This window comes from Eremothecium cymbalariae, chromosome 4, assembly GCF_000235365.1.
Source record: "Eremothecium cymbalariae DBVPG#7215 chromosome 4, complete sequence".
NCBI classification, from domain to species: Eukaryota; Fungi; Ascomycota; class Saccharomycetes; order Saccharomycetales; family Saccharomycetaceae; genus Eremothecium; species Eremothecium cymbalariae.
In genome coordinates, this window is record NC_016452.1 from 1,020,071 (window position 1) to 1,034,854 (window position 14,784).

At 40.1% G+C, this 14,784-nt stretch overlaps 8 protein-coding genes across 8 annotated transcripts; 2 read left to right on the forward strand and 6 right to left on the reverse strand.

Annotated features, from left to right (window-relative positions):
- Nucleotides 1-241: 241 nt before the first annotated feature.
- Nucleotides 242-1,627, reverse strand: LEO1 (Paf1-complex subunit LEO1; the record flags this gene model as incomplete). Its single annotated transcript, XM_003646317.1, has 1 exon — nucleotides 242-1,627. One exon carries the CDS (start codon nucleotides 1,625-1,627, stop codon nucleotides 242-244), a length of 1,386 nt encoding a protein of 461 aa, XP_003646365.1.
- A 394-nt stretch (nucleotides 1,628-2,021) lies between these two features.
- Nucleotides 2,022-3,605, forward strand: CTS2 (putative chitinase; the record flags this gene model as incomplete). Its single annotated transcript, XM_003646318.1, has 1 exon — nucleotides 2,022-3,605. One exon carries the CDS (start codon nucleotides 2,022-2,024, stop codon nucleotides 3,603-3,605), a length of 1,584 nt encoding a protein of 527 aa, XP_003646366.1.
- A 152-nt stretch (nucleotides 3,606-3,757) lies between these two features.
- VPS74 (Vps74p) lies at nucleotides 3,758-4,759 on the reverse strand (the record flags this gene model as incomplete). Its single annotated transcript, XM_003646319.1, has 1 exon — nucleotides 3,758-4,759. One exon carries the CDS (start codon nucleotides 4,757-4,759, stop codon nucleotides 3,758-3,760), a length of 1,002 nt encoding a protein of 333 aa, XP_003646367.1.
- Nucleotides 4,760-5,101: 342 nt separating this feature from the next.
- Nucleotides 5,102-8,842, reverse strand: UBP2 (ubiquitin-specific protease UBP2; the record flags this gene model as incomplete). Its single annotated transcript, XM_003646320.1, has 1 exon — nucleotides 5,102-8,842. One exon carries the CDS (start codon nucleotides 8,840-8,842, stop codon nucleotides 5,102-5,104), a length of 3,741 nt encoding a protein of 1,246 aa, XP_003646368.1.
- Nucleotides 8,843-9,799: 957 nt separating this feature from the next.
- On the forward strand, nucleotides 9,800-10,372 carry FRQ1 (frequenin; the record flags this gene model as incomplete). Its single annotated transcript, XM_003646321.1, has 1 exon — nucleotides 9,800-10,372. The coding sequence occupies one exon, from the start codon at nucleotides 9,800-9,802 to the stop codon at nucleotides 10,370-10,372; it is 573 nt and encodes a 190-aa protein (XP_003646369.1).
- Nucleotides 10,373-10,589: 217 nt separating this feature from the next.
- On the reverse strand, nucleotides 10,590-11,291 carry CAT5 (putative monooxygenase CAT5; the record flags this gene model as incomplete). Its single annotated transcript, XM_003646322.1, has 1 exon — nucleotides 10,590-11,291. The coding sequence occupies one exon, from the start codon at nucleotides 11,289-11,291 to the stop codon at nucleotides 10,590-10,592; it is 702 nt and encodes a 233-aa protein (XP_003646370.1).
- A 334-nt stretch (nucleotides 11,292-11,625) lies between these two features.
- On the reverse strand, nucleotides 11,626-12,501 carry PHO92 (mRNA-binding phosphate metabolism regulator; the record flags this gene model as incomplete). The annotated part of the gene is made up of 1 exon (XM_003646323.1): nucleotides 11,626-12,501. The coding sequence occupies one exon, from the start codon at nucleotides 12,499-12,501 to the stop codon at nucleotides 11,626-11,628; it is 876 nt and encodes a 291-aa protein (XP_003646371.1).
- Nucleotides 12,502-12,825: 324 nt separating this feature from the next.
- HRD3 (ubiquitin ligase complex subunit HRD3) lies at nucleotides 12,826-14,778 on the reverse strand (the record flags this gene model as incomplete). Its single annotated transcript, XM_003646324.1, has 1 exon — nucleotides 12,826-14,778. One exon carries the CDS (start codon nucleotides 14,776-14,778, stop codon nucleotides 12,826-12,828), a length of 1,953 nt encoding a protein of 650 aa, XP_003646372.1.
- Between the last annotated feature and the right edge of the window lie 6 nt (nucleotides 14,779-14,784).

A 14,784-nucleotide genomic window follows, 5' to 3' on the forward strand; every position in this document is an offset into this window, starting at 1 on the left:
GTTATTATTACACGAAGATCGGAGGTGTGATGAGCAATTTAAGGGAGTGGTAGTTGGTTAGTGACTGGGTGGCAGGTCGCAGGAGATTTGCATTATTAATCTAGTATAGAGGGGGGAGGGAGATGCTTCAGGCTAGGGTTTTGGGGAGAAGCAGCCAATGATGGTTGTGATAATGATGAACATAATAATAAAAGAGAGTATGGTACATAATAGTAGCAAAAATAAAGGGGGTTATGTGGGTTTATTCGTCATCGGAATCGAGGACAGCGACTTTCCTCCTTTTTGGAGCAGATCCATCGTTATTTTCGGGATCTTGTTTGGTGTCCAAGTCTGACGGAGATGTGGTAGTGGTACTGCCATGCTGGTACCTGGCCGCACCTTCTATTTTCAGTTGCTTCAGCCGTTCGGCATTGAGGTCATCCTCGTCATCCTCGCCGTCTGATTCTTCGTCCATCAGGCTGCCAGCGGCGTTTTCTTCATCGTAGGAACCAGATTCTTCTTCTTCACTATCGTCTATAAATCCATCTTCGTCGTCGTATTCGTCCTGATGGTGTTTTCCGTACATCTCAGCCATCATACTCCGACCATTGCCTTTCTTGAATCCAAAGTAGCCCGTTTCGACAATTCCGCCTTCTGCATTTTCCCGATCCATTTGCTCTTTGAGTTGACGTTTTCTTCTTTCCCTAATAACCTGGTCGTGTTTCTTTTCCAGCTCCTTCTTCTCGAGTTCTGGATCCATCCGTACAATATATGTTGAAGGACCGCTATGCTCTCTTGCTTCACGCCTTGCTATAGCAGCGCTCAACCTCTGGTGTGTCTTAGAGTTCGTTGAAGTTGGAATAAATAACATGCTTTTCTTTATCTCACCACCTTCGACGCATTGCATCAATTCTTCTTGCTCATGGGATACCGTCATATACGTGTTTTCTATATCGTTGATCAATATGTCACTAAACTCGTCTCCCAGTTTCAACGAGAAAGTGCCATCAGACCACTGAATGATTTGAGCATTAGATTCTTTAAACACCTGTTGATTGGCACCACGGGAATATCTCCATCTAATGGTATTCTCATCGATCAGCCGATCACCTAGCTGATCCTCCTTAGAAGAAAATCTCTTAAGACGTTGTTCAATTTGCGATTGGAACCCAGGAGGATCAAATGGAATAGGATCAATAGTCAAGAACTGAGGGACTTTAGCATAGTACAACGAAGAGTCCTTTTCGGAGGCATTCGTAGTATAATAAGGAACAACATGCTTCATAATCTGTACATTAGCCTCCTTTATCTCTCGTTCTTCTTCTACATCTGACTCATAAGATGTCTTTTTCAAGTCATCCCCATAGAATTTTCTATTATACATCTCCTGCTCATCTTCCTCATCACTTAGACCTAAACCAGTAGGCTTTACACTGGTACCGCCAGAATTCTCATCGTCTGTCTCCCCCCTCTCAATAACAGATTGATCCGAATCATCCCCAAACAAATCATCCCCTCCATCACTGCTGCCCCGTTCACTTGATTGGCCCTTGTCAATGTCAACATGGTCCGATCGTTCAACATCACTCGTAGAACCTTTCAGTTCTACACTCTGCTCCTGAACCAGATCCTCTGTACCTTGTGACATAACTCAGGCTGCTCGCAATATACCAATCTATCGATTATAATAGTCCTTCCAATACAAAACTCAATAATACCACCATTCACCACGGCCCTGACCTGCTGGTATTCTCTAATATCTATATGCCATCTTCCAACTGTTCGTTGAGTAAAAACTGCTGCAGAAATCATTTGAAATTTGACAAAAAAGAAACGTGAAATATCATATCATATCATACGTTTGTGACATTCTCGACGTCTCCCCTCTGAAGATTCCTATTAAAATAGCTGTTCGAAAACGTATAAATATTATTAATTTCATATTATATTATTTTGTGGAGCACAATTAAAATTGAGTTTTACATGGTATTTATTGAGAGATATTAGAGGGGTGTATTTGTAAGTATACATTTTGCACAGATATGAGAAGATTTTCTATAACAAGTTACAGCATTTGGATACTAGTTCTCCTCGTAGCTATAATATTAGAGATGACATTCATTCCCAAATTAATGATAGAAAAATTCAAAAAACCTCGTTCTGATATTGAAAGAACAGCTCTGAGTACTATTACAAGACCAGTGGATCGAAATTTGCAACATGGAAAGTATGCGGTAGGTGTTTATTATACTAGTTGGTCACCTTATGAGCCTCGGTTACATTTCCCACATGATATTGATTTCAAAAGAGTGACGAATGTCAATTATGCGTTTTTTGTAGTTGATCCTAAGACTGGAAAAGTGCAGCCAACTGATTCATGGTCAGATCTTGAGATGCCGTCGCACGCTCCTGGGATTCCTCAAGGAGTAACAGGTATGATTGGAGAGTTGAATTATTTGAAATTACAGCGAAATACCAATTTCAGGCTTTTTATGGCAGTCGGTGGGTGGTCTAATAGGGAGGCGTTCCCTAAAATAGTGAGAAGTGAGGAGAAGCTAAAAAATTTTGTTAATTCAACAATTGATGCAATGTTTGAGTATGGATTTGACGGTATTGATTTGGACTGGGAATTTCCAAAAGATGATGGTTACGAGCCTGGTATGTACTTAGAAATGTGCAGTAGGTTGCGTTCGAAAATGGATAAGTTGGAAGATGAGATATGGGGTGCTAACAACACTGATTATCCAAAGTTTGAATTGAGTGTAGCCACACCAGCATTCTCCCAGACTTTGAAGATATTGCCCATCATCGAGATGAATAAATTTGTTAGCATTTGGAATATGATGACATATGACTTTCATGGGTCCTGGTCGAAAAGGACTGGATATCACAGTAACTTATACGATGGGAACAAAAATAACGATGAACTTAAGAAAAGGCGTTTCGAAGGTATGGTGATTGATGACAACGAAGGACTCAATGCGGATGATGCAATCAAAATAATGGTTGAAAATTTCAAAGTCCATGCAAAGAAGGTGCGCTTAGGTATGCCTGCCTATGGGCGTGGGTTTACTAACGTCCAAACCAAAGACGATGATGATCTCCTTAATAAGAAGTATTCAGGAGTTGGTGGAGGTTCAGAAGGTGAACCAGGTATATGGTTATACAACCAGTTACCATTGGCAAACACCGCTGAAAAGTTCGATGATAGGTGGGTCTCCGCCTACTGCTTTGATAAAAACCTGAAGACGTTTGTTGGCTACGATAATATCCAGTCAATGGAAGTGAAAAGTGATTATGTGAAGCAGAAGCATCTTTCAGGTGGCTTTTTTTGGGAATCATGTGGTGATACTCATAACGATCCTAAAAGAAACCTTGTACGTGCATTTTCTCAAGAGTTGAGCGAAATGAGGATTCCCACTATATTTAAAGACCCAAGGGCTATAGCGTATTACTTGAAACATCGCCAAAAAGGATTCTTGTATAGTTTATTCTCTCAACATCTTCAGAAAATAAATGAGACATCAGTTGACAAATCAGCCGGTAACTATAAAAATGAAACGTTATTACCTAAAGATGCCTCCAATGAACTAGATGAAGGAGAGCCTACTCCTGCTGCAACCTAAGCAGCAGTTTTGCATTTTTTTAAAAAAATTAGATAACTATATATATAATGTGATATAAAAGGAATACAATAACCATTTTTTTTATACAGCTGTGTATTCTGTGGTTAAGGCTTATATTAAAACCTCACTACAAATGATTCTACTTGTTGAAATCACAAGAAGTTATCCATGCGAGAAAATACTTCAAAAACGCCTGCTACAACCTCTAACTGCAAACCAGTGCCAGGGTTCTTCCCAATTTCCTCCTTTACCTGATTATACAGGTTTACTGAGATACCTGTCTCTACATCCTTATCGAGAGCAAACGGATATTGAGAGAACTGGGTTAGAATCTCTTCTGCACGAGAAAATCCACGTTCTCTCTTTTCATAATCTAAACTAGAAAGAACATTTTCCAAGACATTGGCACCGTATGCCCCGCAAATCAATGCTATCGTTCGCAAATATTTGAACGCAACGCTTTCTGGAAAGTACTCTGTATAGTCCAATGAAACATTCCTAGGTACCAAAACAGACAGCATTCTACGTTTGATTGATTCTTTGCAACTGCTGTCGGCAACTGGGTGCGTAGCCATATCGAACAGGAAAAAGTTTTTCATTTCAGTTCTCAAAACTCCCTTATCAACTAATCCCTTCGCAAGTCGTTCTCGGACCTGTTTCAACTGATAACTGATCTTTAACAAATTCCATGTTTCACCGCTCAACAAATCAATCCAATTCACAATTGATAATGGCTCATTACTTTTCATTAAGGACAACGTTTCATCCAACAGCGCCTCCCCCGTTTTACTGGTTTCTATAACTTCCACTAATCTCTCAGATAAATCGAACCGCTTTCTCGCTGCATCTTCCACAACACGAATTTTCCCCCTGAGCGCTAATTCAATCAAAATACATCCACGAAGTGAATATGAAATGCTGTCGTTCCAAAACGAAAGATATCCCTCTTTATCCTTTAACCCCATCAAAAGCACCTCCTCCATCAGAGTAAGCGTGGGCTCCTTAGTGTTCTCTCTCAGTTTCTGATCCTCTGGATCATATGCTACCTTATGAGAGCCCTTATCGTCCTCATCTTCACCATGTTTCCTTTGAGTTAGCTCAACGCTTGTTCCACCTACCTCTGCTTTATTTACACGACGTCTTTGTAATGACATTGTATACAACTAAGTAACAACAAAGTACTATGATTCCTCCCAAATAACCCACAGATATAATATGGTAACAGACACCGATTAGAACAGATACAACCCCCCTCAATTGTTTGTATTGTAATTGTCATATTATATCATATAGAGGTAAGCAAGACAAATTTAGGAGATGAAAAAACTGTGATTAGATATTTTCCAAACATACCTATAATTTCGTACTGGATGATGATAATACGCTTGCAATTATATTTAATTCAATATTCAAATATTCAAGTAGTTGGTATAGCCTCTAACTTTATGTATTAATGATTTTAGGTATATATGGAGAGGTATGACAAATTTCTAGGGTTATTGGTATACTTTTAAAGGTTCAATTTCGTGCTCGTGACCGTCTTTAATGTAGACTAGGAAGTAGGGTGTGGCCGTATTATCCTCGGTAAAATCGAAAACTTCAGATTCTGGAACTTCAGTGACGGACTCGTCGTTGTATTTACGCCAGATACCACTGTTTTTGCGATCTTTTATGTAAACCCAGTAGTGGCCGTAGCTTGCTTCACCCCGATGAATGAAGACAGCAAATAGGTTATAGCCGAAGTTAGTGAACTGGTCAAATTTATGGGATATGGAGTTTTCCATGTCCTTGATTTTGTCGTCTAAGTTTGATAACTCTTTGTCAATTTCCAACGAGAAGCTGTCAAGCTGTTTGATAAGATTGCGTTTTTCAATCCTTATTTTCCCTTCTGACTCGGCTAAAACGCTTGACTCTAAGAATATTTTAGTTTCCTTCAATGAGTCCTTTAATGTCAGACCGGCGTCGTTTTTGGATAAGATTTTTTTACGTCGTTGTTTGATGGCTTCTAATGTTTCATGCAATTGTAAGCTTTCTTGCTTTTTAGCGAGTAATTCGGATTCGGTGGATGCCATGTATCTATCCATGTAGAGTTTTTCACCAAAAGGCAACGGCTCGGTTGATTTGAATGGCATCAGTTTTTCTCGATCATAATAAACCCTTTGTATTTGTATTTGCAGTATGGTAGGAAGTTCTTCTACGGCTACTGATCTTCTAACTCTAGCGTTGTCGTCGCCTAGTGCTAATAAGTCATCTCTAAAATAGAGGTCTAATGCATCATAAATATCTTTTGGATGATCCCCGACGTTAACTAATAATGACATAAATCTTTCGAACTTAGTTCTTCTCTTTTCGGGGTTCTCTATGGGAATCAAATCCTGCTTCAGTTTACCATAGAATAGTTGCTTTACTAAATCATATTGTTCGTGGCCTTCATCAAAATTTAATGGTACAGAGGCACTTTCTATCTGATACAAGACATTACCAATACATTCGGTTACATCCTGTTGCCGGCCAATCTCCAATGTGTTTTCCAACTGATCTGGACTAATCTTGGCAACACACGTAGATGTGATGGGCTCATTTTCTTCCACGATATTCGACATGGAGTTACCTTTTTGCGAGGACGATGTTGAAGTAGATGGAGATAATGAAGAAGATTCATCTTTGGTATCAATATTATCATCAGCGATAATATCTTCTGCAGCTGCTTCTGTTTCGACATTCGAACCTTCTATCGATATGTCAAACACTTCAGTGTCTTCGTTAGGGGGTTCTTGTTCAAGTAAGATAGTGGTGTCCCTGAAGGGGACTTGGGCTGCACTTTCAAATTCAACATTAGTAGTGCTTGGGGAGAACGATAGATATGCCAATTCTCTTGAAGGGGTAACACACCTTTCCTTTGAATGTGCCATATCATTAAACAAATCACGTAACTGATAAACAAATTGAACCGATCTCTCAACTTCGGGCTTGTTAACTGCTCGACCACCAATTCTTCTCTTAGTCATGGCACCAGATTGGTTCATATTGAGCAAAAGATCGGATGCAGTATCTTCGTAATTTTGAATATAGTCTCTTAATGGAGATATTGTAAAATAATACTGCAGCAGAGAATTCAAATAGCAGGTATTTCCAATATTATTAAGACCAGTTGGCCAATTCCCAGAGGTTAAATAGTTGGTGTCTATTATTCCAGTTTCTAGGAAGTGGTTGATAAGTTTTGAATTTCGTTCATGTGCTATCTTCATAAGTGCAACTTTCAAATTCAAAAACTGATCAGGTGAAATAACTGGTTCTTCAGCCCACTTTCGCCTAAATATTTCAAGTATAAGATCATCAGTAGCATTAACATTAACTTGTAAATATTGCAATGCAGATGTATATGACCAATATGAAATATGGTAAAACTGTTGGAATCTAGGACATCTTTGCAACAAATAATTGAACAGATCCATACTTCTTTTGGCGATAGCAAGTGTATATAGAGCCCTGTCACAATCAACTTTTAGTCCAGGGGCATCAGAAACTTTAATAGTATATGCTGTCTCAATGATGTCAATATCTACTGACTCATCAATTTCCAAGATGGAGTAGGCTTGTGATTCTTGTTGGAAGGGTTCCAATTCAACATAGAATTTAAGTTTTTCACTTTGTTTGTACTTGGCCAGTAGCCGGAGAGCGTTCCTTAAATCCGCATGCTGTCTTGTGTTCCCATACTTACACTCCTCTTTATAGCAACTTAACAACATTTCATCAGGTATCTGCTTTGGGTCGGTTTCAGAGGGGTCAATGTGAAACAACCGCAAAGCACTGTTCAAAGCTTCCTGACCTACTATATTCTGTTTCAACGTAAATGTCAATAGCTGATGACTTCCTTTAACGTTTGCGATAAAAGTCAAATCATCGTAATAAATACCGGCATTTTTCGGATCCAACAGGATCTGAGATTCATAATTTCTAATGATATCTCTATCGCCATAGTAGTAATTCACTGACAAGTTTATGAAATGAGGATTAGTGTCATAAGGATGTTGCTGCTGTTGGTTAAAATCGTTACGATCAAATTCCCCGAGAAGTTGGAACCAAAAAGTGTGAGAAAAGTGCGTTTGATAAAGTTGAAACGAACGCAGCTTACTACTTGCAGCAACAACCTCTTTAGGTAACAAACGTATAGACTGTTTACCAACAAACAGCAGCTCGAGTGATTTTCTAATATACCGTTCCCTCAAATGACGTACATTCCAATCGTTCACATAGTTGGTGAAATCCGGAGGCTTATATTCATATTCCTTTCTGCCATCTTCCTCTTGAACCTCACAGAGTTCAAATCCAAACTTATCGACCAACCAATTGGGATCAAGCTGAGAATTCAACACTTTATTTTCGGCAGATATCGTCTTCAATTCATCATCCGAATCTTGTCGAGATAGTGGATTCTTGAACACCTTGAAAAGAGTATTTAAACACTCCGCCTGGTTGGGCACATTTTCGCGATTCAGATCTGGGTACTTCTCACAAATCGACAAATACCGCTTGCGAATGCTATCAGGCGTAAATTCCGACCATTCCTCCGCAGTAAATTCAGGCTTTAAAATCTCTATCCGCACTAATCGATTAGTACCACTCGAAACATACGTGGCTGAGTCAATCACGCATTCATCATCATCCTCGAAAAAACACAAATCCTGTTTATCAGCAGGATGTAAATCATTAACCAAATGATACTGCGCAATGCCAAACTGCCTCTTCGCCCTCTCAAGGTGCAATCTGGTCTTCACCGTAACCCTCAAATGATAACCCGAATAATTCACTATATCATCCTCACTGCAAAGCTTAACCATGGGATCACAAAGCAACCCCATAAACACATTAATTTTACTATGCTTATCGCCGCCGCCGCCGCCACTACCTCCAAGAGACGCATACTCATAACTGGTTTGCAGCAGCACCTGATCAAGCAAATACCCAATCGACCACGCCCTCAACTCTCCCCGCTCCTTCGAATAATCCAACATCGGGCTCTTCAAAACCCCATTACCCCTGACCCCCTCCAACACAAACGACAACGTGCTCCGAATATCATCCAAAAGACGATCCGACGTCTTGAACGGATAATTGCCACTCACCAAAGGATACAAAACCGTCTTACCACCTTCCCGCACCCCCGCACTCTCGCATTCCACCACACCGTTCCCCACCAACCGCACCCTCCCGTCGTCAGCCTGTTCCTGGTACATCAAACCGCCTACTTCAACAAAAAAAATTAAATCTCACTAATTATCCCCTGTAAAACAGAAATACTCGTTTCCTGGCTTCCCACTCACAAATCCTCGTTCCTAACCGTTCTCTATCCCTTCATATAACGTCAAAAGGGAACCAGAGAATCGACATCCAAAGTAAAACTTATCACCAAACGCTTTTACTGGAAGAAAGAGGGACCTTTTTTCTAAAAAACTACAACTTAGCCGTCCCGTCCCGCCTCCCGACTTGAAATACACACGATCATTACATACGCCTCGAAACAAACCACCTTGAAACCCTGCCCTAGCAACCACTCATCGCCCTGCCTCATCCTTCGTAATAGCTCTACATACTCATCTGTTTCTCTCCTACTGAAACCCACCTGTTCGTTCTGTTTTTGTCTTCTGGCGGATGAGCCATCCCCCTATTGCTGCTTCATCACCTGTCCCATACAACCTTTTCCAGAAAACCTGCCTGCACTCCTGGTGCCACACGGTTCTGCGAGCCATAGAGGGCTCTGGCTCGCTGGGGAACGAGCGAACAGGCGCATTTCGTAAGCGGCTCGATCTTATCGATCATCTGATCGGCTATTTGCACAGCCCAGTTACACTACGTAACATACGTTGTAATACGTCTTCTTGATACAACAGGGACCCGTACACCTCTGCAGCAAAGGCAAAGTTGCCTTTCGCAGAAGTCGAGTTTAATAATGTTTTGGATCCCATTAGCATAAATGAAGTGGATAAAAAGTGTGTGGATCAAGAAGGGGGTATTGACAATACTATTTAAGGTGGTATCAGCAGGGCAAGAGTAGAAGAAAACAGAAGTTTTTTATTGTTGTTGAACAAAGGATCGTCGGTCTTGGTCAAGGATTACAGAAGACTGGTGTGCGTGTGCGTGTGGTTTTAGAGGAATTTCAATACGGGGACGTTCACATTTGGTCTAAGTAGGAAATGGGGGCTAAGGCATCCAAGCTGTCGAAGGACGATTTGCAGAGTTTGAAGCAGTCGACGTATTTTGATCGTCGGGAGATTTTACAGTGGCATAAGGGGTTTCTCAGGGATTGTCCCAATGGGCAGTTGACCAGGGAGGAGTTTGTGAAGATATATAAGCAGTTTTTCCCATTTGGATCGCCTGAGGAGTTTGCAGAACATGTATTTTCTGTTTTCGACAAGGATAACAATGGGTCGATTGACTTCAAGGAGTTTATTACGGCATTGAGTACTACTTCGAGGGGGACGTTGGAGGAGAAGCTTGTATGGGCGTTTCAGCTGTATGACTTGGACCACGATGGGTTTATTACGTATAATGAGATGTTGACGATTGTGACCAGTGTTTACAAGATGATTGGGTCGATGGTGAAGTTGAGTGAGGACGAGGCCACGCCGGAGCTTCGGGTAAAAAAGATATTTAAGCTGATGGATAAGAATGAGGACGGATACATAACGCTAGATGAGTTTAGAGAGGGTTCCAAGGTTGATCCTTCTATTCTTAGTGCTCTGAACCTGTATGATGGGCTAGTGTAGAATAAAACAAACAACTCTCCTTTCTTTCTTTCATTATATAACTATGTACCAACCAGCTGAGTTGATTCGGTAACAAGGTATTATATTTGAAGTCCAGACAACGATATATACTTTGTTTTTGTACGGTTATTATTATTATTATAAATGTAATTTTATTATTAGTTTTTTTAAAATAATAAAAAAAAGCGTTAAGACTAAGAAGGTTTTTGCTTTGCGGTTATACTCGTTCAGCAGTCCAGATAGCCACCTTGCAGATTGTTTTAATTGTATTAGTAAGGGCAACGTAAGGCACAGCTTTCTGAGAGTCGTAGTGTATTGCCGTATCTAAATGTTCCAACTCTTCATCTCGAAACTGTTTGATGGTTGCTATGAGGCTTTTGATCTCTTCACTTTGGCCCTTGCGAAGACCAGATAAACTTTCCAACTCATATTGACCATTCAAACAACGGAGTTGGTCATTATAATGACCACCAATGACAGTCTCGACTGCTTCGGTGCATGCCATAGCGGCCTCCGGCGACAGCAACGCAGTGCTGCTGCCGATAGCAAATGCCCCCAGTTTCCAAAGTGGAGTTAGCAATGAAGGTCTAACACGTTTCTTCAACTGTAGCTCGTTGAATTTATTGTGGTGGAGAATCTCCTGGTCCCACATATGCTGTAATATAGGCTTCAGGTGCGGGTATTTGTTTGCAAGTATAAAGTATTGACCTGCATATATATAATTTGCACCCAATTCGCCAGCTTGATCGACCCGGATGACACGATCTAGATATGCTCTTTGAGCTTCGGATGGTGGTTTAAACTTATCATCTTGTTCTGGTGTGTTGAGAGGAGGCTGTATAGTCGAGTTTTTCGTGGGGAGAACTACAAAAGCAGATAACAGTCTCTTAGTAGCGGAATTCTTAGCAATACAGAGCATTCGAAGAACAAAACAAAAAAACACAATAATAATAATAATGCCTGAAGGATGAGCCGCTACGGTGTGGGTCCCCAAACTTATGATGAACACTGTTTTTTAGTGAATAAACTTCCTTTTGCGGCCCCGACTGATGCAGGCAGGAATAATTGGGGTGGTGGTGTTTTTATCACCTTTTTTCTTTTACCTTACTGACTGATTTATTATTATATCATCATCTAAACGGATTCAATAAATCAAAATTAGCGCATTTAAACGAACGAACAAACGAACAAAAAAACATAAAAATATTATGAAGAAAATTAAGTCATTTTAATATCAATTTGGATAAATCAATTTAATCTTCTAGAAAAGATGGCCGGTTTTTCTTTGTATTAAGGAATAGCTTTAAAATGGTTCTTCCAATTTCAATGTCAACTTCGTCTGCATCACGTGCATGTGTCATCGGTTTGAAGCCACCCTCAGAATCCATTATGTTAAAGTGCTTTAACAACCGATTGTGAACATCACAAACCCTAAGCCAATCAACTATGAATAAATCATTAAACTGATGACCTGATTCGCATTGCCATATATTGTTACGCGGATCACTTTGAATAATGTTCGATTTCATTTCCGCAACCCCGCAAAACTTGCCGGACTTGTTAACACTAAAGAAAAGGAAGATCTTGGCTCCAGATTGTAATGCATTATAGGCCTTCGATAGCCGTTTGTTACCCCTCTTAGTAGATGTCCAAACGCTATGCTGGAACGATGCTTTTATATTTTCCAGATTAAAAGATTTAATAACAAAAAATCTTGAACTTTCAGGCACAATAACCTGTGTGGTGGTGGAAGTAGTCGAAATGTTATGGTATATTGGATATGCATCAGCGAATTTTCTAGGCTGGGATACAGATATCTGCTCCGAGCCCTCTGTAGCAGGAGGGTTATCACTTGTAACAGCCATCGATGTGTCTCCTGGGGGGGCACTAGAAATAACAAAATCGGCTTCGCTAGAAAATTCAGACGAAGATGTATCGTAATCGCTACGGTGTATGACTGAAGTCAAGTCCTGCAATGCATCCTCAATGCTTCTAATGTTTTGGCTAAACTGTTCAGTGTAGAACCTGCTACTGACACCATCAGCGGCTAATCGTGACCAGTCTTTGGATGTTGAACTTGTGTGCGAATACGACCATATATCGCTGTACCTGCCTGTAGAGTAATCCATCATCAAATTCACAGATCACTTCCCTTATTGGATAAACACTAGCTTATTTTGTTTTTATTTTAGTTTAACTGTAATATATTGCTGAAGTTAGATAGTATAAGCAGGTTAGAATTACATAAATTTTATAGGAAAACGGGCGCGTGAAATTTAGGCTAAGGAAGTTCTAATAAGGCGAGGGAGTGTTGAAAAGAATCAGCACACAAACTAATTAGTTGTAGAGACATACTCCTATTCATACTTGATATCTGGGAGTAATAGCATGACGTTTATTTGATGATTATGTAAGATAGTTTTTCATATGATTGTTTAATGGTCTTTAAAGGTTCAAGTCTTTAGCCAGCTGATTGACTCAAACCAAGACTTGATAACCATTTTAAATATTATGGGTTTTACAATGAAATATAAGAGAGGAGAGGAATTCACAGCTGCTTCATAATATCTTTTTGCCAAGTCAAAATTTTTCATAACTCCAAGGCCATGTTCATACATATAGCCGAGATTCCAACTACTTTGAGCTCCTCCAAAGTCCCCATTATTAACGTATAAATATAAGTCAGCAGCCTTCTTATAATCACCGTTCCTAAAGTAAATATCGCCCGCTACTAAGCCTGCATCAGGGTTGTAGTGCTGCATTGCTCTTTCATAGAAGACGAGAGCGGCTTCAAGACGCTCTTTAGGGATGACAGGGGCGGGTTTGAATAAGGTTGGTGGGCGATATAATAAGTATGCGACAGCCTCCATTGCAGAAGAATAACCTTGCTCTGCTAATCGAGCGTACTGGAATAATGCTACTTCGAAATTTCCCAGGAGTACACTCATAAAAGCATCTTTAAGATCGGCAGTTTGCATCATCATTTCAACTATGTATCCATAACGATTAACGAAAAATTTTTCAGATGGAATGGAACCTTGAAAGATAACCACATAAACTGCCCAAGGTATAAAGTGCAGCTTATTCTTGACTGGAAGTTCCTTCTCGGGGTCAGAAGGCTCGTCTTCACTTAACGCGGTAAAGAGTAACTTGTAACTTTCAGTCGGCAATTTATCGTACCATAGCTTTGCTGCTGGAAGATCTCCGTAAATATATTGTTTTATTAGACCCAGTTCTGTAACGGCATGTACCCCACAGACACTATTTATTTGAGCAGATTCTTGGAGAAACTTCTCGGCCAGTATCAAGTCACGACTTTCCATTCCGTATCCATGAAGAAACATATGCCCCAACAATCCAACTGCACATCCATAGCATCCCTGAGATGCCATATCTAAACCCACTTGATCTTTGTATGTACGATACAACATTAGTAGCCTTTTAAGAACCTCCTCATGTACAGGATATTGCGTAAGGGAACCCACGAACCCACGTACTGCTTCGTTATACAAGGTGCAGACGTCCAATTCAGATGCTTCTTCGGAGTAAAACAATGATCCTATTTGAAACCAGTAAGGGGGGATGAATGTCTCACTACCTGACATTGACTTGCTGATGTGTTTTCCAAGCAACCCACCATAATACGTACTCAATGTGGTATAGTAAAATTCTTCCCACTGGTCCAAAAATAACCAATAATCTATTGGATGCTCATTCCACAAGCGTTGTATTAGATCTTGATACATAATACACGCTTTATTATAGTCCATTGGCATATCGACGCCCGAATGACGTCGATAAGCTAAAGCCGACTGAGCTTTCTTGTCTCCCAAAATACTCGCTTTTTGAAAGTATATTAAACTTTTCGGTTTATCAATTGGTATTTCACCAAATAGCCCCGTGCTGTATGCTACTGCTGTATCAAACAATGATGTGCTATTAGATCCTCCAGTAAGCTCATTAAACATTTGTAAGTACTTCCACGCTAGGGTCTTATTATGTGGAATACCATAATCCCCATATAGGTGCATTCTGTATAATGTATATGCTGCATCAGAATTGTTGAAAAGGATACTAGATTGTTCAACAGCGTCATATAACTGCCGCTGCTGCAAGCTAAGAGCATCCCAAAGTTTAATGTATTCCATTTCCTGCTCAGACTGATCATAGTCATAAGGCAGCTCTATTTTTAGAAAATTTGTTTCAGGATCAATAAAAGGATTATTGCTGAACATTGGTGTAAGTTTAGGATGTAATATTCTTGTCATGTTGGATGAAAGGATTTGGGCTGTTTCCCAGGGATCTTCTGAGTATTCAAAATAATGTTGTTCCCCGTGTAAAGCATCACCAACGCACCATAGCAGCGTCAAATGCAGAATAAGTACTTTAACCAACTTCATAAACATAGTGAG